Source organism: Aythya ferina (genome assembly GCF_964211825.1).
Source record: "Aythya ferina genome assembly, chromosome: 2".
NCBI lineage: Eukaryota > Metazoa > Chordata > Aves > Anseriformes > Anatidae > Aythya > Aythya ferina.
In genome coordinates this window covers 161324392-161348412 of record NC_140297.1, presented here as the reverse complement: position 1 = coordinate 161348412, position 24021 = coordinate 161324392, and the positions used below count along the sequence as shown (strand labels likewise).

Below are 24021 nucleotides of genomic sequence, written 5' to 3'. Positions count from 1 at the left end.
GACTTACCTGGGCAGTCGGGACGGACGGGCTGCTCTCTCTCCTGAGAACCCTGCGACCGCAGCACGCCAGCTGCGGCTTTCCTCGCTTTACCCGGTGCGCCACCTTCGCTCGGCAACAAACCCCGCACGGGTCCTAGCGGCGGGGAGCTGCTTCTGCCCCGGTGAACCGCAGCACAAGGAGAGAGCCGGCTGTCAGGACGCAGGGAGAGGAAAGCCTCCGAGGCGCGGCGCGGCGCAGCCCAACGATCAAGCGCAGCGAGGACCCGCGCCCGGCCTCAACACCCCCCGCCCCTCCCGGCCCGACGCTCCGAGGAGGCACCCCCGGAGGCTCTCGCTCGCCTCACCGCCGGCAACCGCGCTCGCCGCCAGCGGCAACCTGCGCCTCCCGGCGCGCACGGCCCGGCCCCGGCCCGGCCCCGGCCCGGCCGCGCAGCCCGGAGCCCACGTGGCCGCCCGGCAGCGCAGAACTACAGCTCCCAGCATGCCTCGGGACGGAGCAGTCCAGCCAATCCAGAGGGGCGTCGGCCACGCGCACGCAACGGCACCTCCTCCTGCTGCCCTCTCTGCCCCCCCCCGCCGCCGCAGCCGCCCCCCTCTCCCCTGTCCCCTCTCCCCCAGCCCCTCTCGTGCTCCGAGCATCTCCAGCATTTCAGGAACTGGAACCCTGGAACCGCTGACGTCTGGCACGTGTCAGAAACGTGGCAGGAGACGTACTCTGCTGTCGCAAGGCACTTGCAAAGCCGGCCCGACAGCTGAAGCAGACTCACACAGTCCACCGAGCAACTCGGGGCCCCCACTGCTGTCCACTCACCCTCATGCTTCGTTCAAGCTTCCGTGCCTACGCCCTGAGCTACAAGAAACAAAGAGAGAAGGTCACATCCACAATGGATACGCAAACAGTGCGGCACATGCAGAGGACTCAAACACAGAGACCAGAGCCAGACAAATAAAACAAACAAACAAACAAACTGAAGTCCACAAATGCCACAAGGCCATGAATGCATAGCAGCCCCGGCAGGGGTAATGGCAGACATACCCTTTGCAGATGAAAAAGGTGACCCCGCTCAGTCTCTTGGTAATACTGCACCAACGCGGTCAAGCCTCTTGTAGCATGTCATCAAGCTGGTTTTAGTCCTCTGGAGAGTTACACGAGTGGGTTGATTCATCTAGAGATTAAAATACAGATCAAACACAGGAGCGTATCATCCCACCATCCCAAAAAAAAAGTGAGCCAGCAACCTCTGCTAAATATCCCTCTATGAAGTGAATTCCAAGCCCTTAGAATTCCAGAAATCCATAGACTCCAGCCTGCCTAGAGAACCCGGCAACTGACTGAAGGAAAAACAAAGCACTTACCCCCAAAGAGCAGCCCAGGCAGAAGGAGCTCTCTGACGGCATACTTGGGGCTCATATACCTTTTGGTCCCACCCAGCACCCAAACCCAATCACCTGGAAAAGGGGAGGGGCAAAGCACATGAAAGTAGAAAGAGGAGGAGCAGCAGCTGTGGTTTATTTACTTATTTATAAGGCTTAGCTCAACAGCATGCAGAGGGCAGACAGGAGAACTGGGGTGTTTCTAGAAGCAACAATCCCCATGCTTTCGCTGCAGCTTTGAATGTTAGAATGACATTACCACCAAGCAAGTAACTGAAGCTTTTCCTGCTGGAATTAGCTCAAACTTTTATTTACACAGAAAGAAAAATCTAGGAGCAGAATAGATTACACACCAAAGAAAAAGTCAATTCCATTCCACTCACAGGAAAAATCACTTACTTAAGTAGGCTAAGAACTAAAAGGCTATGCTGATGGGTCAAAACACACTACAGGACACTGGGGCCGGGCCCTCCGCTGCACCCACTTAAAACCCATCCCTACACTCATCAAGGTGCAACCCCAACCCGAACACAGACGCAGCATTTCAGCCTCAACACAGTTTCCAGAACTGCTGGAAAGCAAGCTTCACCCTCAGCGAGGCGTGCTCAGGCTGCACAGGAGGGGGCTTCGGGCACCTCTTTGCCTACCGAAGAAGACCGCCATCAGCACCTGCTTTGTTCCGATCCTAAAGGCTAACATCACAGCCCACGTCGCCTGGGACACCTGATAAACAGAAGAGAAAGCAGCCATACCGTTTTCAAGCCGTCCCTGCACGTGTCGCTCCTCGATGATCTGCAACCTCTTCTCAAATCCTCAACCGCTTCTGTGGAGAGCCTGCCATGGCACCTGCAAAGCAAGACCCTTCGCAGTCACCTCGTGCTGCTTGGCAGTTCTGCTCCAATCCAGCTCACAAACAGCCCGCCCTTCCCGTGCTGCTCTTCAGAGTGCAGCTTGGCCCCTCTGAGCCTGTGCGACACACCTGTGAAACAAAAAGAAAAGCATAGGCTGAAGCAGCATCCAAAGCCACAGCACAGCTGGGACAGTTACTCTCATCTGCTCCCTAACCTCTGCTCCCTCACCTGCCCTCGAGGCAGATGCTTCCATCTGCTCTCTTAGGCCAGCTACAACACCCCTGAAATATAAACAGGATTTTTACTGTACTTTGTGCAGTTAAGTAACTGCAGTGACAACTGCACCCCTAAAGTACCTGCTACATCTGTTCATCGCTCACCTTGCCAAAAGCAGCTCCGGTCAAGTCCCGCGTTGTACACTGTGTTTCAGCTTTAACAAATGAAAACGGTCACAAGATAATCATTCAGCTGCCAGCATTAGCACCCATCCCTCAACAACACAAAGGGACCCCGTTTACAATATTATCATTTCAAAACAGCAGCCCCCATACCTCAGCACACCTCAGAAGTAGACCAAGCCAGTCACCGAGCTGCCTACGGAGCGCTGAACAGTTCCGGAAGGAGCTCTTTCCTGTGACAGGTTCCTCCAAAGGTTTACACTCCACTGGGGACAGGAGAGAAATAAAAATAAAAGTTTCAAAAACCCCTTATCTGTAAGCTTTCAAGATTCCACAGACCTCCTCCTCAAGCACACCGTTCAAGCACTATGCGAGCAGCTGCTCGCAAGCAGCTCAACTCTTCCCCCCCACACACACATCTGACAAACACCACAGAGATGACTGTGCCTGCTGCCCTTCAGTACGTGCGCAGAGGCAGACCAGATGTCTTCGCCAACACAGTCCGGACAATGTATTAGCACACCCATGCACTGCCACGTTAGCTGTCATCACTAACTGCCAGGCAGGACAGCTCCAGACCAAACACATACACACACAGGCATGCCGCAAACACTACAAACAAAACACACAACACAAGGCGCAAGAAAAAGTGACCCCCGGAGGGAAGCCCTATGGCAACAGCAAGTCACAACAGGTGCTCTGCACCAGACCCAAGGAGAGACTCAAATGTCACGACACGCGACTGGAAGACACTGCCAGAACTGGGGTGATGGAGGCCTAAAAAGCCTTCCTTCAAGACAAGAGACCAGAAGGATGGGGACTGAAAACCCCATATGATTCAAAGATTGAAGCCGAAATTCCTTTAAGCGGTATATTCTTTATTGCAGCGCTGGATGCACGGGGGGATCTCTCCACCTATCGTGCATACCCAAAGCAGAAAGCAGTCTTGAATTTATACGATCAATCTATCAATATTCTACCGGCGCCTATACATCGGATCAGAGCCACGATGACAGAACAAGCACTGAGGCCCTTCAGCACCGCTACCAAGTCCCCTGTCTGGTCAGTCCAGTGTCAAAAGCTAGAAGGATATCAAGACCCGAGAAGCACAGAACAGACATTGCAGAAGCAACACTACAGGACAGACGAACAGAAGGAAACTGTCCTGCCTGGCGCACGCACTCACGCTACAAAATAATCCCGCTGCTTCTATTAGCCTGGTGACCCGGCCACAAGCAGCCTGAACGTGACCCAGCCTGAACCACCCTCGCAGCGGCACCAAGTATTTTCAGCCAGCTGGCTCCACGCTGCTCTGGCTCCCAGCTCCCATTAGCCACCCCAGATATGCAAATACCAGGTGCCCCCCAACTTAGCTCTCAGGTTGCTGCATGGTAAATTCCCTCCGCCTCAAGAAATACACAGGCACTGGTCGTCATCTTAGTCAATTGCCAGGCTCATCATCAGCTGCAAAAACAGAGTACCAGCATTCACTAGCATGCCGGTCATGATGCCCACCTTCTCCACAACGCTGACTACTGCTGATGCAACATACAACTATGCTCACCTGTTCCTCTCCAAATCCAAGCTCCAACAGTGCAACCAGTATCATCCACACCACCTGGGAAAACAAAGGGATTAAATGATCGTTGCGTTCACAACACGTCACCCAATGGTGTGTTTTTTTGTTGTTGTTGTTGTTTTTGTTATTGTTGTTTTTTGTGTGTGTGTTTCCTGTATTTATTTATTTTTTAGTCTGCTTTAGCTCAACGGCATGCAGAGTGCAGACAAGAAAACTGGGGTGTTTCTAGAAGCAACAATCCCCACGCTTTTGCTGTAGCTTTGAATATTAAAAGGACAATACGACCCAGCAAGTAACTGGAACTTTCTTACCTGGAATTAGCTCAAACTTTTCTTCACGTTGAAAGAAAAATCTAGGAGCAGAACAGATTATACACCAACAAAATTGAGTCCATTTCATCCCCAGAAAAAAAAATCACATGCTCTCATCCCCTCCTGTACCTCAGCCGCTTGCCTACCCCACGTGGCACACGCTTCCATCTGTTCTCTTTACCCACTTATAGCACCTCTAAAAGGCAAACTGGAATTTTACTCTATTGGCTGTAGGAAAATAACTGCAGTGACAACCGCACCCCAAACTGAGCCAGCAGCCCCTACTAAACATCCCTCTACTAAGTGAATTCCAAGCACTTAAAATCCAGAAATCCATAGACTCCAGCCTGCCTAAACAACCCTGCAACGGACAGAAGGAAAAACAAAGCACTGTCCCCAAAAGAGCAGCCCAGGCAGAAGGAGCTCTCTGATGGCATGCCTGGGGCTCATATAGCATTTAGCCCCGCCCAGCACCCAAACCCAATCACCTGGGAAAGGGGAGGGGCAAAGCACATGAAAGTAGGAAGAGAGCAAAAGGAGCAGCTGTGTTTTGTTTTGTTTTCCTTTCCTTTGTTTTTTAAAATCTGTTTTATCTCAAAAACATTCAGAGAGCAGACAAGAGACCTGTGGTGTTTCTAGAAGCAAAAATCCCCTTTTGCTTTTGCTGCAGCTTTTAATGTTGAACTGATAACGGCACCAAGCAAGTAACTGAAACTTCTTCAACTGGAATTAGTTTAAACACGCTCACCGTCATCTGCAAACACAGAGAACCAGCATTCACTAGCCCTAACCCTAACCCCAACCCTCACCCTAAACTCTAACCCTAGCCCCAGCCCTAGTCCCTAAGCCCAACCCTGGTTCCCGAGAACTTCATTTCCAGGCATGCTCTGGGCGCTCAACATGGCCTCCCGGAGGTCCGGAGTCCCAGAACTACATCTCCCGGCATGCTCCGGGCAGTCAACACGGCCTACCGGAAGCCTGGTGCCGGAAAACTACACCTACCAGAATTCCCTGGACAGCCAGCACGGCCAATCAGAGGCCGAGCTTTCGAGAACTACATTTAACAGCACTCACTGTAACCCTAGCCCTTCCCGCCCTTACACAAAAAAGCCTCAAGCCCTATCCCTAAACATCCTCGAAACCCCTACGGACCTAACCCAAACTATTTACCACACTAAACCCCTGAAGTCCTATGCCTAAAACCCCTAACCCAATAAATTAAGACGCTCAAATCCCAAACCCGCAAAATTGAGATGCTCAAATCCCAAACCCAAAAAAATAGGACGCTCAAATCCCAAACCCCCTTCCAAAAAAGAAAAAGAAAAATCAAGAAAAAAAAAAAAATCAAACAAAACAAAAACAACAAAAGGGGTAGATTTGGTGGCATCTGCCCTGTAACCCTGCAAAAATCACGAGGGACCTAGAACAACAAAGCAAACGCACAAAATAACATTGACGTCCTATCCATAAATGTGCTATAACAATTAATCACCTCCAAAGAGCTTCAAGCAATAAATGCACATACTACTAGATCGGTTTCCTCTAAAAGATCGTACCAGACCCTGACCCACCAAAAGAACCCTGCATGTAGCTAACAGAAGCATCAACAAAGCACTGACCCCAAAGAGCAGCCCGGGCAGAAGGAGCTCTCTGATGCCGTGCCTGGGGCTCCTATACCATTTGGCCCTGCCCAGCACCCAAACCCAATCACCTGGGAAAGAGGAGGGGGCAAACCACAAGAAAGAGAGCAGGAGCAGCAGCAGCTGTGTTCTTTTATTTATTTATTTATTTGTTTTTTTTTGTGCCTATCCCTAGTTTACAGCATGCAGAGTGCAGACAAAAGAACTGGGGTGTTTCTAGAAGCAAAATTTACCGTATTTATGCCTCAGCTTCGAACATAGAAAGGACAATACAACCAAGAAAGTAAATGAAATATTTTCCACGGGAATTAGCTCAAACTTTAGTGTTAGGTCAGAGCTTGGACTCAATGATCTTGAGGTCTCTTCCAACCTAGAAGATCTGTGATTCTGTGTGATTTACATATGAAGAAAAATCTAGGAGCGTAGGAAATTACACATCAAAAAAAACAACGACGTAATAAGCAACGCGCATGCACGGCCCCACGGCCGCCTGCAGTACTCGTTTTCCACCAGCAGGAGGCGGCAGAGGGCGCCCCCGGGCCCCACCGCGCATGCGCCCCCCTCGGCCGCCTGCAGTACTCGTTCTCCACCAGCAGGTGGCGGCAGAGGGCGCCCCCGGGCCCCACCGCGCATGCGCGCCCCCCGGACGCCTGCAGTACTCGCTTCCCACCAGCAGGTGGCGGCAGAGGGCGCACGCGGGCGACACCGCGCATGCGCGCCCCCCGGCTGCCTGCAGTACCCCTTTCCCAACAGCAGGTGGCGGCAGAGGGCGCCACCGGACCCCACCGCGCAAGCGCGCCCCCCTGCCGCCTGCAGTACCCCTTTCCCAACAGCAGGTGGCGGCAGAGGGCGCCCGCGGGTGCCAACGCGCATGCGCGTCCCCCGGCCGCCTGCAGTACCCGTTTCCCAACAGCAGGTGGCGGCAGAGGGCGCCACCGGACCCCACGGCGCATGCGCGTCCCCCGGCCGCCTGCAGTACCCGTTTCCCAACAGCAGGTGGCGGCAGAGGGCGCCACCGGACCCCACGGCGCATGCGCGTCCCCCGGCCGCCTGCAGTACCCCTTTACCACCAGCAGGTGGCGGCAGAGGGCGCCCGCGGGTGCCAACGCGCATGCGCGTCCCCCGGCCGCCTGCAGTATTCGTTTTGCACCAGCAGGTGGCGGCAGAGGGCGCCACCGGACCCCACCGCCCATGCGCGTCCCCCGGCCGCCTGCAGAACTCGCTTCCCACCAGCAGGTGGCGGCAGAGGGCGCCCGCGGGCGTCACCGCGCTATGCGCGCCCCCCGACCGCCTGCAGTACTCGTTTTCCACCAGCAGATGGCGGCAGAGGGTGCCCACGGGCGTCATGGCGCATTCGTGGCGCCCGGCCGCCTGCAGTACTCGCTTCCCACCAGCAGGTGGCGGTAGAGGGCGCACGTGGGCGTCACCGCGCATGCGCGCCCTTCGGCTGCCTGCAGTACCCCTTTACCACCAGCAGGTGGCGGCAGGGGGCGCCACCGGACCCCCACCGCGCATGCGCGCCCCCCGGACGCCTGCAGTACTCGTTTTCCACCAGCAGGTGGCGGCAGAGGGCGCCCGCGGGAGTCACCGCGCTATGCGCGCCCCTCGGCCGCCTGCAGTACCCGAATAACAGCAGCAGGTGGCGGCAGAGGGCGCCCGCCGGTGCCACCGCGCATGCGCGCCCCTCGGCCGCCTGCAGTACCCCTTTCCCACCAGCAGGTGGCGGCAGAGGGCGCCCGCGGGAGGCCTTGTCGGGCGGATCACAGCTCGCCTACTGTGCCATTCGGAGCTTGTGGCTGTATTTTTTCCAACGTATTTGCTACCCACACCCCGCGGGGCAGCTTGTCTTACAAAGAATTCTCTCTGTTAATATTCTCTTTAAGGCGGGCACGAAGCATCCACTGCTCTTCTAAGCAAGCAACCTTCCTTCTGTGCTCCCTTCGGGATGCAGGACTATGTGCACTCAGATTTATTCCACTCATTTTTCTTCGCCTTTTCATTGGCACAGTCTCCAAGGACGCCTGGCTTTCTTCTCACAGACTCGCGTCCGTTTCAGTGTAAGGCATCTTTTCCCTCCGCTGCTCTAATCCAAATTCAAATTATCCAGATAAAACAATAGCGAGGTAAGAGAGAACTGTCTGAGTTAAAGTCACCATCTTTCTGTAACTAATTTAGCAGACAGCTGTACCGCATCAGAGGAGGAGGTTTAGATGCTAACCAGGTCAGGCACATCACGGTCAAGTGAGCGCCCCCGGAATCACTAAAGAAACTTAAGTAAGAATCTACTAGAAGAAAGCTGTCTCCTCTTACCACCACCTATTTAAAAGATAGTGTAGTACAGGCAGTTCTACGTGCATAAAACCACATACACACAGTATACCTGACCCAAGTAAATTCCCTCTTAGAAGTCCACCATTAAGCAAAAGAGGTGTATTGTGGTGACATACAGCTGCCGTGTAATGATCCTGAAGGGATGAATCGCCCTATGTATTCCAAGGTACTCCTGTGGTTTGTTTGTTTTTTTTTCAAGTACGTTCAACGGTACAGATAAGTACGTTCCCGCTAAGAAAAGAGTTCAGAATTGTTTATAACGAGTTCGTTCCAAGTGTCACTTTCTCACTTAACGTAGTAATAAAGATACGCTGCTGCTTTTGGATTTTATTTCCTTCTTGAATCTCACTGGTGTAATTCCAATGGTCAAACAACCTCTTCCAGAAAGACCAGCCCACTGCTTCACAGGAGAAGGAAAAGATGTCTCACACACGCTGGCTAGTACTAAAAAGAGTAATAGGAAGAGAAGTTCAGGCCATCAATGTAAGTATGTTTCCCTGCCTCTTCTGCTGGCTGGTCAAGTGGAATCCTCAGGACAGCCCCAGTACCTTGTGAAGAGCTTGTTAACGCCAGCACAACTTCAACCTGTCTTTTAAAAGAAAGCTGTTAAAGGAGCAGGAGACTGTTTTTAAATGAGAACAACCGAAAATAAAATTATCTGAAGAGCCACTTACTACTGGCATATTACCGTTTAAAAGGAAAATATTAATTACGTGCAGGTGCTCCAGTCTTCGTTGCATTTTCTGTGATTCACAACATTACCTTTGAACAAAAGAGTAAGAGGAACGGAAGGGAGGATATTAACTCGGGTAACCAAGGATTTGGTAAGCTGGAACTTGGTGTCTTTAACACTTTAGCCTTGGAGCAAAAATGTACACCCTGTACAGGCTGAGCTGACTGATGAGGCAGGTGCTCCAGGGTACGTGCTACCGGGAGGTAAGTAACAAACACATTCCGCAGCTATTACCAGAAGTGGGGTTTCAGGATATGCAGACTGGTTTCACAAAAAATATTAGCGGTCTGTTGGTGACAGACAATTCGAGGAATTCAGCGCTGCCCATTACAGACTCCTCAGATCAGCACTTAACGAGAATTAATAAAACGGTTTATTTTTTTTATATATATACACATATACACACACACACACACACACACACCTATGTTCAAAAAAATGTATACAGTTAAAATATCAAATTAGTGATCCGGTAACAACACTGTTCAAAACCAATCTCTTTTGTATGAACATTAAAATAAATGCACACTTTTAAAAGCATTTCTTTTTAGTGCTTCCAAAGCACAGCGTGTGCCAAGGCAAGGCCACCTGAAGAATCTCCGTCCTCCTCACGGGATGAAAGAGAACTGAAGTCAGGGACCTGGGAAGCCTCAGGTGCGCTTTCATAATGTCTGCAGATAAAAACAGAAGAGAGTCTGAGGTAGATTGTTTAGTAACCACCAAGTGGTAACAGTCACAGGGCTGTCTTTAGCTTTCATTAACACAACAGCAGTTTCTTTACTCTCGATCTACGCTGAATCTCAAGTTTAAAGGCATGGCTAGCAGTTCTCGGGAACATGACCCTCGTCTCTGTGCTGGCAACATGCAATATTACCAGTGCAGGTGTTTCTGGGAGTTTTGTTTGTTTGTTTGTTTTTATTGGGGGGGGGGGGGGACACACAACAGATGGGATCTCTCCACAATGCAGACACTGTGTGCATTTGACAGTGCCCCATTTTAGTGCGATCCACTGCCTATTGCACGTAAAACGGCTAATGACAGTATTCAAGTGAGTAAATTCTCACCACCTGCAGGAGGGGCAGCAATGGTTATTTTTTTCAGCCTGTTGAGCAAAGAGCACCCTCCACAGGAAAAAAGCCACACCTTTCATAGCACGTCCTTAAGGTTACAGCCCAGCTTCTGCCGATAGAGGTTCGTAAAGTTAAAGCTCTGCTGCTTCTTCTCGGACTCTGACAGTAAGATCACTTGACTGCCAGGATGGCGAGGGCAACAGCTACGTCCTCTTCCACTCTTCTGCGGCACAGCAAACTCATTCCCGGTCCGTATTCCTCTGGCTGGTACACTATTATCTACCGTTCACCTGATTAACTCTGTTGGGTAGGCTGTTGAACTCTAGCTCCTCTAGCGTTCTCTCTAAGTGCTGTATTAAGACACGATTTTTAAACCTAGGGAAGTAATTTCATTTCTTCTTCCAAAAACAGCAGTTAAATAACTCAGTATTATTTTGCCACGACAAACAGTATTAGCAGAGGCTCTCTGTTTCCAGCATGGAAGAGCTTCCCTCATTTCTGACGCCAGAATGGCAAATTTAATTTGATACAGCCATCTTTCCCCAACCCACGCAAATTCTGGGTCTTTCTTCCATAACCACCCGTATCTTTCTATTTCACACTTCAGCTCTAGGTAACGACCATTTACTTCAGAAAATACAACGGCAGTTTGACCGCTGAAACTGTAATAATTTAAGCATGTCAAAACAAAACACTTGTTTTGGAAAAGACTGAGATTTGCTATCATGAACAACGTTAGCGTTTAACTCCGAATCATTCGTATCTATACAAACCTTGCTCCTTCCCTTATAGCAAATTCAATGAAATACTTCTGAGTTTCCATCGGTCCTTGTACGTACCTCCTCAAGAAGAGAGAAGATTTTTTTCACGATCTTAAAGAAGAGATCCAAACGGATATTAGAAACAGATCTTGTAAATGCATTTTCAGTAAATCTCAAGAGCCAAAGGAAAAACAACAAAGCCTAGAGTTTCCCATTTCTGCATACAGTAATGCACGTAAGAAAAAAAAGCCAGCATACCAATAATTTGAAGTGATATCGATTAGCTGATATTCAAATGTAACGCTGAATTTTGTTCTCTTAAAAGAGCAGTATCTAGAAACACCTGCCCTTGGAAAATGCAGACTAGGTTTAATCAGCAGAGAAGCCTTGCATCTCCACGAACACGCTGCCATGATCAGCAGTTAATAGAAACAAAGGGATACCAAGCCACGTTTCAACCTAGAGCTGTCATTTTTGAAAGCAGAGGTTTAAGATAACTACTCTTTACAAGATGACCGATCTATGTGGAGCATGAGCACGATTGTCTCGTATAAAGTTTAACAAAAAAAAAAAAAAAAAAAGTAGCGCAAAAGAATGAACCGGACACCTTAGATGTGAAACAACAGTATTTTTTCATTGGTTTCTGTGTTTTCTTCTCTGAACCAACTATGAAAACACGAATGGCGCTGTGACTAAGCCTGCTTAAGAGTGCTGCAGTAAGGACGGTGAGGATATAAAGTTGGACTCTGAATACATGTACTTACTTTCTTGTTCTTCCACTACTTGTACACGAGTAATCAAAAATCATTCCAAATCTGAGGTTTTATTTTCAAAATAGATCCTCATTTCAAGAAAAAGTCTTCTGTACCCCTAGCCTATTTTTAATACACTAATAAAGAACTTACTTCTTCCACGTTTGCAAACCTCTTTCACCACTCTGATTTTAATACCAGCATCGCTTCCCTCCAACATTGTAGGTGTTATTTTAAATCAATTTGGCACAGATGCAGAAGTAGACTCCATCACTCGTTTTTGGTCATCTCCAGCCACGCTGTAATTTAGAGGCCCTCGAACAAGTGCACTGGTACCAGGTTTACGATCCAAGCCATCTTTGCATCATTTAAGCAATTGAACTCATCATGTAGAGAGTCTAAGTCACCAGGTGACATTTCATCCTCTCCCTTAACAGCTGGAACCGAAGAAGCCATTTGCACAGACAAGCCATCAATTTGCTTTTCCAGCAACTGACAGTTTTCTGCTTTCTTCTCTCCATTACCATCTTGGACAGTACTGATACCAGTGTCTGAAAATTAAGAAGGAGCTTAGTAGTGCATATAACTGCAGGATCAAAAAACACAGAAGGACATTATTCTGCATCCCTTCTTGTTGAAAGTACTGTGGAGAGAGTTACTCAGCACTGTCAGATCACTTCAGTAGTTTTATTCACCCTTTGACGCAACCACAGGAATACCTCCTTTTGGGCTGCTACCGTCTCATATGACTGTCGTGAAGTTATTTGCTGTATTCCCATTTCAGTGACTAAAGTAAACTAAAGTTTCCCCTCCTTCCCCCAGTTCCAGAAAATTTTTCTTTCGACTCTGCTGCAACAGGTGGGTAAATTACTATTTGTGAGAAATTTAAAATTTTTTTTTTTTTTTTTTTTTTTACACACTTTCCTTCCCCACTTCTCCCTTCCCCACTATAGAATACACAAATGAGAATTAAAAGCTGAAATGAAATCCTTGCTACCGCCAAACCATCGTGGTGAAAGGTTTCAGCACTTTTTAGAAACAGTTCCAAATTATTGCTCATTCAGGACTTCGTTACCTATAGCAACAGCCTGTTTGTCTAAGCCGACCAAAGAAATTCAGTCCCAATTAACTCTAAAACTTACGTGTCCTTTTGAATTAACACAGAAAGCACGGAGACCTTTTTTTTTTTTTTCCTGCACACTATGTCCATTTATGACCACACAAGTTCCTGTACTACAACAACTCCAACATACTTTTATTTGTTGGCATGCCTTTGAGGTTCAGATATGGTGACGGAGATCCAGCAGCACAGGGTGGCCCTTTCCCACCAACATGGTTTGTCACAACGGTGATTGTGGCCGTCGCAATAGCGGCGACATGCTACGCCTTCTCTCTTTAGTGATGCTGGAGTATTGGGCTCTCCAGGACGCTTGATCTTATTCTGAGGCCCAGCAACAAATTTATCTGCTTCATCTATCATCGTACCCTGAAAAGACTTTTTTTTTTTTTTAAATATAAGTAAAAAACAATTGCTTCGTCAATTCACTACCAGAGTATTTGCCTCCGTGTTACAATTCAGTTACTTTTCAAATAATGATACAGCAGATAGCAAGACTTCTCCTACCTTCTCATCCTGTTTGAACAGACTGCCAAGTGTATGAAGAAGCCTTTTTGGTTGATCTGGATCAATCTCCCGAAGGGGTGAAGGCATCATTTTCAACTACTCCTGATGATTTCCCCTTTGAGCAACAGGAACGCCGTGAAGGCAGTCTGCAGCAGAACAAGGTATCTAAATTTAGTCTACCTTAAGACTAAGGAAATACAAGCCTCGCATGCTTCCATTTCCAGTGTTAGCATTTAAGATCTAGAAATCACTATTTCCTCCCTCTACAAAACAAAGGAAAAGCAAAAGGCAAATAAAGCCCCTCTTTCCTTTCACCATCACTATAAGAACATCTACTGCATCCTGTTGCACAGGAAAGCTCACCCATGAAACTTAATTTTCAAATTCCAAGCACGCACAACATGTTTTGTGACAGAAGGCAGAAATTTCATTCTTTTCCTTCGGAATCTAGGGAAGGACGACTGACCCAAGAAACGATGCAAAGTCTACTTCCTCTCCCACACCGAGGACAGAAACAGTACTTAGGTGAATTAAATAGCTGTACCAGAATATTAATAAATAATTGTGCCCATTTACCTTCATCCTGCCCCACAATATCCCTGCGTGTTTTCAGAAGATTGGTTCTCATTCCGGTTAGCTGATCTAGAAGACTGTGACAAGACATATCATATGCATTTCTGAATGCCCGTGGCTTCAAATCCTAGTTTTATAATAAAACAAGTAACTTTCAGTTAACCCGCGAGTTCTCACGCACAAAGAAATTGCTCTGTGGGCTGTACTACCGTTAACTACTAAACAAAACAAACAAAAAAAAATTCCAAAACAACTTCAGACATTCTGAACGTATTCTGAAACAACTTTCTTTCCATCTCTCTGGAAAGAGCTTTCCTCCTATCTGTGACAAAGGAAAAAAAAAAAAAAAGTTGTGATCGCAGGAGTCGTTACACAAAGCCACACTCTGTGAATTCACTACTACAGTTAAGATCATTTTTAGTCAAAAATACCTCGGCAGCAATGCTATCACTGCAAACATAGCGTTGCCAAAAAAAAAAAAAAAAAAAATTCAACTCAAGATATTGGAGAGGGCGAGCTAAAAGCACAAATAACATGACCGATGGAGGCTGCAACAACCACCTGGTAGATGGTTGTCCACAGCCCTCGGATTGCATGGTCGTCTTTCCTGACAAACGAATACTGGAAGAACAGAAAAGATACACCGTGTGTCCGCAAAAGCCTTCGGGGAGACTACTGAAAGGAAAACCAAACCAAAAAACTAGGAACAGCAAGTGGCGTATACGTCAGTTTTGTTAACAGAGCACCACTAATGTACCAGGAATTTCCACATTCTTCGCCCCTCCTCTACCTTGAAAATGTCACCCAATTCTGTCAGTGTCTTCACCATCAGCATTTATTTATTTATTTCGTTTTTCACGTGGACATCCGAGGAAAACATTTCGAGTCCCTGTCATCGAGGAAGAAGAGGAGAGGGGGGGGGGAAAAAAAAAAAAAAAAAAAAAAGAGATGAGGGGGGAAGAAGCACTGCCATTCCTTTCCTCGGTAACGCGAGCAAAAAGCTCAGGCGCTCAGCAACAATGTGCTTTGAAAGATAAAACACAGAAGAAACTGCACGTTATTTAGTCTCAGCTACAGAGTCACGTGTATTTGTACCTGCTCATTTATTCATCTGCCAGTGTATTTTAGTACAAACGCTACAGAACATAGAAACCGCAAGGTTACTACTACCTTTTGTGACCGACGCGATCTTTGGCAGGAACAGCTATCGAAAAAGAACCAACAAAATCCCCTTCGTCGACAGCCATCCGAACCTTTATCGTCTAACAGCAGTCCTACAAACATCCCCTGGGATGCTCAACTCCTGAAACTTTCCATTCAACTTGAGGCAGAACAAGCCTTTACCCTGGACACCTTCACCCAGCTCTCCACTGCTAGCAGAGTAGCACTCTGATACTGTCCAGGACGCGCTGCAGCCTACTCGCTTACGTGTATTTACTGCAGCCTGGTTCGAGACACGCAAAGAGAGACCCATGAAAAATCCACCCTTTCCTTCAGAGAAGTAAATAAATACTGTAGTAGGTTTACGTGGCAAGGTTTTGGTAGCAGGGAGCCAGAGGGGTGGTTTCTGTGAGAAGGATCTAGAAGCTGCCCCACATTTGGTAAGGCCCCCATTGTTTTCCAGAGCTGAGGCAATAAGCAATGTTGTTTTGCGCCTCCGTGAGAGCATATTTAAGACAGGGAAAAAAACGCTGCACCACACAGCAGCTGGGAGAGTGAGGAATGGCCTTGAAGGCACCAGGGTCAGTGCAGAAGGAGGGGGAGAGGTGCTCCAGGCGCCGGAGCAGAAGTCCCCTGCGGCCTGTGGTGAGGACCATGGTGAAGCAGGCTGTCCCCCTGCAGCCCATGGAGTACCACGGTGGAGCAGGGTTCCATACTGCAGCCCGTGGAGGAGACCACGGTGGAGCAGGTGGCCCTGCACCCACGGAGGCTGCCGCCTGTGGAAGACCCCTGCCGGAGCAGATTCCGGGCCGGACCTGTGGCCCGTGGAGAGGAGCCCACGCAGGAGCAGGTGACCTGGCAGGAGCTGCTGCCCGTAGGGGAGCCAGGTTGGAGCAGTTTGCTCCTGAGGGATGGACCCTGTGGTACGGACCCATATCTGGAGCAGTTCTGGAAGAGCTGCTGCCTGTGGGAAGCCCACGCTGGATCAGTTCATCAAGGACTGCATCCCGTGGGTGGGACCCCACAGCACAGGGGACGAGAGTGACCGAGAAGGAGCGGCAGAGAAGAAGCGCTGTAGACTGACCATAACCCCCATTCCCCCGTTCCCCTGCGCCGCTCGGGGGGAGGAGGTGGAAGAGGGTGGATGGGGGGGAAGGTGCTTTTGGTTTCTTTCCTTTGTTCCTCACTTCTCTAGCTTGTTAGTAATGAGCAATAAATCTTACTATCTCCTTATGCTGAATCTGTTTTGCCTGTTACAATAATTACTGAGTGATTTTCTCGTCCTTATCTCAACCCTTGAGCCCTTTTCACATATTTTCTCCCCATTCCTCTTTGAGGAGGGGGAGTGAGAGAGTGGCTGTGGTGGAGCTCGGCTGCCCACTCGAGCGGAACCACAACAAATACATACATACAGATGACACAGTAAGGAAGAAAAGCTGAACACATGGCATGCGGTCCTTTACCGAGGGGCAAATCCAGCATCAGCACGAGGAGCTTTGGGGCATGTGAGCGATCATATACACCAGCCATCGGGACAAGCCAACTGCACACACACGAGCCTCGATTTAAAACAAAACAAAACAAAACAAAACAAAACAAAACAAAACAAAACAAAACAAAACAAAACACATTACGTGTTTTGTTGCCACAAAAGTAGCTTGCCACAAAAGTAGCTAAGTGTATTCAGAACTGCATTATGTAAAGCATTGCCAGCAAGTTGAGGGAGGTGATCCTTCCCCTCTGCTCAGCGCTGGTGAGGCCACACCTGGAGTGCTGGGTCCAGTTCTGGGCTCCCCAGTACAAGATATGGATGTACTGGAAATAATCCAACAAAGATCTACCAAGATGATCAAGAGCCTGAAGCACCTCTCCTGTGAGGAGAGCCTGAGAGAGCTGGGACTTTTCAGCCTGGAGAAGAGGAGGCTCAGGGGGGATCTTGCAACATCAGAAACAACTGAAGGGAAGGTGAAAAGAAGATGGAGCCAGGTTGTTTTCAGTGGTGCCCAGTGACAGTACAAGAGACAACAGGCACAAACTGGAAGACAAGAGAAGCCATCTGAAAGTCAGGAAGCATTTTCTTATTGTGAAGGATGACCAAGCACTGGTACAGGTTTCCCAGAGAAGTTGTGGAGTTTCCTTCTTTGGAGACCTTCAAAAGCTCTCTGGACATGGTCCTGGGCAACCTGCTCTAGGTGGCGTCTGCTTGAATAGGTGGGGGTGGACCAGGTTACCTCCAGAGGTCCCTTCCAACCTCAATGATTCTATGATTCTGTGATACTGCCAGTTGCTGGACCACTCTCAAGTATATTAGCTTGCATCCTTCTTGCAGTGATCAACCAGCCCACAGACACCATAATTCTCTGGGCAAATCCAGAATTAGCATTACCATATTCTCTAATTTTCCCTACAAAAATCAGAAAATGCATCCCAAGCTATCAATTTTCTTTTAAAAATGAGGAACCCCTCCATAAATAAGAAGTTCATTTGCAAAAATCCCTTCTTTAATCTACTTTTGAAATGTCACAAATACTCCTTCCCCACATCCATCCCTTCCTATCTTTGTGAAATATAGAAATGTTTGCCAACCTGTTGGAAAGAAAAACCAAATATATGGACCAGAAATGCTTGAGTAGATACTGGCATCTAATCCTCAAGGACGATCATGGCTTAAGACATACCTTTTCCTTCAGCATACATGTGTATTAGTAGGTAGCTGAGACTGTTTCCCTCTTTATATAGTGGCCACTAAAAATCACACTTTTATAAGCCAAAGTGCCCTCATGTGTCTGCTAAATTAACTCCAATTTAATTAAACAAAGAGCTTCACAGTCAGGCTTCACAACCAAGCCAGGAACTGAAAAGGCTCTGAGAATCTCACTACTGAACTTCTCTTGTGACTTCGCGGTATTTCATCACCATGGACACACACAGCTTACTAACACCACCATTGCTCAGCGATCACAGTTTAGCTATCTGCAAATGCCATCTAGTAAGCCAGAATCAGCAAGCCAGAAGGAGCTATCTGGAAACTCTGTGAAGACCACAAAAGCAGGAAAGGTCAGTATTGTTGTTGTTGTTTTGTTTTTAAACACTTTTTGTATAATAATTTTATCAAGGCCTGTTTTTTTTTCATGCAGATTTAGTCATTTCTCTAATATTTATACAGCTCTGCTATTTTCTTTCCCATAAAACCACATTAACTAGCATTAACTCAGTTCTACTACTTTCCATTGTGACACCCTTTTAACTCTTTGGAAACTCTGTTCCCCAAAACACTACACTGATTTCTGTACACATTCTTATGTTTCCCTATGACTACCCTACTTCTGATGCAGCTGCCACATTCCTAGCTTGGACACTGTTCTGCTGTTACTATGACAATAGATTAATACATTTTTTCTATTTTGTTCACCTATCCACTCAAATTTTGCATATTTTCTTTAAAAGGGACTACCAGTTCTAGTAGGATACAGTAAGTTTTAGTTTAAAATGTTCATTAAAACTTTAGACTTCTTAGACTTCTCTCCAGTTCTAAATACTTGATTGCACTGTTCCTCTTTTGAATAAGTATTTTAGAAATTCTGTATGCAAAGTACAATTCACTCCTTTATTTTCTGATTATATTTGTAAGGACCATTAATACTGGTGCTTTTTCCTTCCTTCAGTACCTGTTGTGGACTTAACTGACCCTCTTATATTGCAGGTATCTCAGCAGTTTTAAAACTTAATGTTGTATGTTAAAAAATGAAACCTCTGATAAAACGACTGCTGAAAAATTAGCAAATTCTTGAAGTAGAATTGTAGCATAGTGCTCAAGCTGTCTGAATATATATTCAAATAACTATATTACCAATTACTGTTATTTCAACAGTTCTCTTCCTCACTGGTATCACAAAAATTACGCATAATTTCTAGATATCTATTTCCTATGATGTATTCTCTTTTAATCATTGGATACATACAGAAGATGAATTTTTAAGAGCAATATAGGGCATTGACCAATATCCCATCATCTTCACTTGTTATCTCCCAAACATGACAAAACATGTCTTCTAACTTATTTCTCAGCTTCAGCATGTGCTCAGCTATACTTACTGGCGTGAACTTGTGCCACACAGACAAGATCAACAAAAAAAATTATTCTGAAATTAAAGGAAAAAGCGTAGATTTCAGACACATTTAGCTTCTATACTTCTATTGTGCCTCAACACTGTTATTCATGTTTGTCTCTTCTGGAGAAATATCCTCTGTTCCAAAAGTGCATATTACTCTGGTCAATTTTATCAACTTGATAAGTCTTATCTTTATTAGCACCGCACATTTCCTCGCACTGGGCTCTGACCTTGGATGTTGTTCTCTTTCCATGAAAACCTGGGTTTGTATCTAAGAATAAGAAGCACAGAGGTCCTATGCTCACATTTCTAGTACCCATTCCAGAACTGGCTCTTCCTCTCACCTGCAGCCCCAACCTGCCTGATTGGTCAAAGTAATCTCACTGTCTTTTGCACTGCATTACGTTACCCTCCTAATTTCACAGAATTCCAGAATGGTTGAGGTTGGAAGGGACATCTGGGGGTTCATCTGGTTCAATCCGCCTGCTCAAGCAGGGCCACGTAGAGCAGGTTGCCCGGAAGGGAGAGTGCAAAGATGAAGGAGCCACACTTTTTTTATTAGTGCACAACGACAGGACCAGAAGCCACAGGCACAGACTGGAAGACAGCAGGTTCTCTCTGAATGTCAGGAAACACTTGCTTACTGTGCAGGTGCAGCAGCAAAAGTGTGATTTGGTCTCTATCCTGTAAGAGTGCAGGTTTGGCTGAAACTTCTGTGTGTCTTGATTACCCCGGTAGGGCTGCAAACCCCACAGGAACTGGAAAGGAAACTATCAGCCACAGTGCCTATGCATGCTCTAATAGTCACTGAGGACACACCTCATGGGGACAAGAGTGTTGGCCTGTACTTTATGTAGGGTGCCAGGATTCTGGAAAACTCAGGTGTTGTGCTTCAGTAGTACACAAGATGCTTTTTTTCCTTCCTTATGAAAGAATAAGGCTTAATCTGTATTTCTCTCCTTAATGTTTTCTATAGACTAATATAGACAGCTTCTAGTCTAGCATGATGACCTAGCAGTCACATTTTAGAATTTATCAACATTCATGTTTGTAAGCTTCAGGCATCTCTTTAGTGCTTACTTGCTGGCTGAAGTTCTATACAGGAGATCTTCCGCCTACAGAGAATGTACTCATGTAATAATTCCTCAGTGGACTTTGACTTTGTTCTCCAAAGTACAGAAATAACACAACATTATAAAACAACAACAATTTTAAAAAGATATGTATTTTTCAATTAGTAGAACTACTTCTCGTCAGTTACTTACTAATGTAAAAATGCACATGCACATTACGTGCCTGTGTTCTTCAACTCAACACATGGATGAGATAAGAGAAATTTTAGGTCAAACATTTTGGCTGCTGTAATGAACAACTGAAAACAAAAGGATGTAAGATGGCATGATTGGGGAGAAAAAACAAGGTTAATCATACATGTGACACAAATGCTCACTAAAAATTCATAATTTCCCTTTCCATTACAGTTTGCCAGAATTTGATACCCCATTGTGGAATATGGCATCCGTTACAAAGCGGATTAAACAAGACACCACTGGTGGTGGGAAAAATAAGCAAGGAGTAAGAACCAAGAATGGAGATATATCCAAAGGAATAAGTGACATGGAGACACTTGTCAAAGAGAGGAAGTCATACTTGCAGAAGGAATACAAAATACTTACTGAACATATGAACACATACATGGGAAAAGTGGAGTATTTCCTGCAGGAGAATAAATTCCTGGAAGAGGAAGCCCGACGGAATCGGGAAGAGAGTAACATTTACCTCTCCTACATAACAAAACACAGCCAGAAGTGCCAGAATCTAATAATAACACTAAATGACCAGAACCAAATTGATTTGTCTCAGGTCTGGATGCAGAAAGAGAAGCTAATCTCGCAGTATACAGAAAAAGAAAAGGAGGTAAAAACCAATCTGATGAATATGGAGGAAAAGTATTCTCTTATGAACAAGGAAGTTGAAGACTTGCAGCCTTTCAAAGATCTGCAGTTAGAACACATGAAAAAGATTAAAGAGCTGGAGAAGGAATTGTTGGTCACAAAGATCCAGCATTCAGAACAAATGCACAAAATCAAGAGCAGATTTTTGCAGGCCAAAGCTGACTGTGAGGTGGACTCTCATCAGAAGATCCAGGTTCTCACCAAGAGAGCAGAAGAAGCAGCAATACAATCTCTAATTCAGCATATCAAACAAGTAAAAGCTGAGAATCGGCAACTGCGCCAGGAGTTGCTCAGACTCATCCAATACTCAAAAGTCCTTAAAGAAATCAGAGTTCAACTGAGAGAGCAGCAGCAGCAGCTTCTTCGGGAGAACCAATGCACTCAGGATATGGCATGCATGCGCCACAGGTTACACCGGCATGAGGCACACAATGCAAACTGGAAAACCCACAGCTCTGACAGCCCCTCCAGATGTGGCCATTAGCCTAAAGAAACATTTCTCTATTGCTCACTCATGACTCTGTATCACTAAACCTAGCTGGACCATCAACTGTTATTACAACTAGTTAAGTAACAGAGTATACATAAGTAACCTGAATAACTGACATGTTCTGTGGGTTGATGAAAGGATTCATTTACATAACTCATGCTCAGCATGCAATCTAGATGAGATCTTGAAAGCAACCTCACCTTTTAACTTCCACGACATTTATACCAAGACAACTGGAACTGCACTCCTTTCATTCCCCAAAATAAACAATGACATTTTCTCTTTGAGATCAGACATCAATTAATAATTTTCCACACACAAATTATACTCTTACACATAGTGAGACAAACTCTATGTCAACCTTCACTGCAATCTACATCTATTGTTACCATAAAATGAATTGATGTAGGCCAGCTCCTTCCAGCACTTTTTTTTCCAAACATTCAACACAGCAAAGACTTTATTAATTTTATCTTTTGTTAGTCTCCAAAAAAAAGAGAAAATAAATAAGCAAGTAACCAAATACTTTAAACAATAGATGCAGTTAAGGTATTTGACCTTTCATCATAACTATCAATAAAATATATTCATACTATTTATAAATACCTGGAGACAGAGGGATTTGGGCAACCTCTTTTCAGTGCTTTGTGGGGATAGGACAAGGGTTAATGGCCACAAAATTTAGCCCGGGAAGTTCCGCACCAACATGTGAAAGAACTCCTTCATGGTGAAGGTGATGGAGCACTGGAACAGGCTGCCCAGGGTGGCTGTGGGATCTCCTTCTCTGGAAATATTCAAGGCCCATCTGGATGCCTACCTGGGCAGCCTGCTCTAAGGAACCTGCCTTGGCAGGGAGGTTGGACCCGATGATCTTTTGAGGTCCCTTCCAACCCCTACAATTCTGTCATTCTGTGATTCAATATAAATTTTTGCTTTTTTCTCATTCTTTTGTTGCTTCAGTGTTTCACTGGAGAAGCAAAATTCTAGTAGCCTGCTGTTACATTCACATTTCAAGCTGAACACTTCTGGATTGTGATTATCTCATCAGCAATGATATTAGAGGTCACCCTTACTCTAAATTTGAGTAGGCACAAATGGATATTTTATAAATAATCAAAATATAGTTGAGGATGCAATCTCACAGGAGTGTCAGAGCAGGGACACCTTCAGCAGCTTTTGAACGTGTGCAAGGATGGAGACTCCACAGCCTCTTTGTGCAAACTGTTCCACTGCTTGACCATGGTCACAGAAGAAAAAAAAAATCTTTCTTATGTTTAAATAGAATTTCTTAAATTTCAGTTTCAGAAGAGTATGGCTCTGCCTCCCATCACCCTCTCCACCATTTAAACACATTGGTAAGATTCCCTGGAGCCTTCTACAGGCTAAACAATCACACTCTCCAATTATCACAGATGTTCTAAGGCTTTATCTCTGTGGCCCCTTGCTGGGCACACAGTACTCAACAAGCAGTCTCACCAGTGGTGAGTAAAAGTGAAGAATCACTTGCCTCAACCAACTGGCAAGTCTCTTCTTAGCGCAGCCCAGGATCACAGAATCACAGAATCATCTAGGTTGGAAGAGACTCCAAGATCACCTAGTCCAACCTCTGACCTAACACTAACCAGTTCTCCACTAAAACATATCACTAAGCTCTACATCTAAGCGTCTTTTAAAGACCTCCAGGGATGGTGACTCCACCACTTCCCTGGGCAGCCCATTCCAATGCCTAACAACCCTTTCGGTAAAGAAGTTCTTCCTAATATCCAGCCTAAACCTTCCCTGGCACAACTTTAGCCCATTCGCCAGGCACATGGGAGAATCGGCCAACCCCCACCTCGCTACAGCCTCCTTTAAGGTACCTGTAGAGAGCGAGAAGGTCGCCCCTGAGCCTCCTCTTCTCCAGGCTGAACAACCCCAGCTTCCTCTGCCGCTCCTCGTAGGACTTGTTCTCCAGACCCCTCACCAGCTTCGTTGCCCTTCTCTGGACTCACTCAACCACCTCGATGTCCTATGGATGTTCTTGGCCTTCTTTACTGGAAGGCCACATTACTGGCTCATGGTCATCTTACTATCCGCAAGGACCTCCAGGTCCTTTCCTGCCACGCAGTTTTCGAGACCATCTGTTTCCAGCTTGTACTGGTGGAAACAATTACTCCTCCTCTAGTGCAGAACTAGGCATTTTTCAGTGCAGAACTTCATGTGATTCCTCTTGGCCTGGTTCTCCAGCCTGTCAGGGTCCCTCTGAATAGTAGCACAACTATCTGCTGTAATAACCTCTCCTCCTTGTCTCATATAATCTGCAAATT

General features: G+C 46.4%; 1 protein-coding gene and 3 long non-coding RNA genes across 5 annotated transcripts; 1 reads left to right on the top strand and 3 right to left on the bottom strand.

Moving 5' to 3' along the window:
- Positions 1-596: 596 nt before the first annotated feature.
- LOC311431579 lies at positions 597-4630 on the bottom strand. The gene is made up of 7 exons (XR_014689537.1): positions 4514-4630; positions 4188-4241; positions 2787-2889; positions 2606-2655; positions 2127-2220; positions 1037-1166; positions 597-850 (listed from the first exon to the last, which is right to left on the bottom strand). It is a non-coding gene; the product is annotated as an uncharacterized lncRNA (long non-coding RNA).
- A 3938-nt stretch (positions 4631-8568) lies between these two features.
- Positions 8569-11044, bottom strand: LOC311431576. Its single transcript, XR_014689533.1, has 2 exons — positions 9173-11044; positions 8569-9069 (listed from the first exon to the last, which is right to left on the bottom strand). It is a non-coding gene; the product is annotated as an uncharacterized lncRNA (long non-coding RNA).
- A 21-nt stretch (positions 11045-11065) lies between these two features.
- Positions 11066-13569, bottom strand: LOC311431577. 2 transcript variants are annotated; one of them, XR_014689534.1, is made up of 3 exons: positions 13425-13569; positions 11954-12351; positions 11066-11159 (listed from the first exon to the last, which is right to left on the bottom strand). It is a non-coding gene; the product is annotated as an uncharacterized lncRNA (long non-coding RNA). The 2 variants fall into 2 exon arrangements; XR_014689535.1 differs by lacking the exon at positions 11066-11159 and having other exon boundaries at positions 11662-12351.
- Positions 13570-16756: 3187 nt separating this feature from the next.
- Positions 16757-22002, top strand: CCDC166 (coiled-coil domain containing 166). The gene is made up of 2 exons (XM_084507526.1): positions 16757-18215; positions 20752-22002. The coding sequence occupies exon 2, from the start codon at positions 20783-20785 to the stop codon at positions 21707-21709; it is 927 nt and encodes a 308-aa protein (XP_084363652.1). The 5' UTR covers positions 16757-18215; positions 20752-20782; the 3' UTR covers positions 21710-22002.
- The last annotated feature ends 2019 nt before the right edge of the window (positions 22003-24021 follow it).

What these genes read in the sequence shown, in the direction of transcription:
- CCDC166 (XM_084507526.1), top strand. Translation starts at nt 20,783, where the DNA reads ATGGCATCCGTTACAAAGCGGATTAAACAAGACACCACTGGTGGTGGG.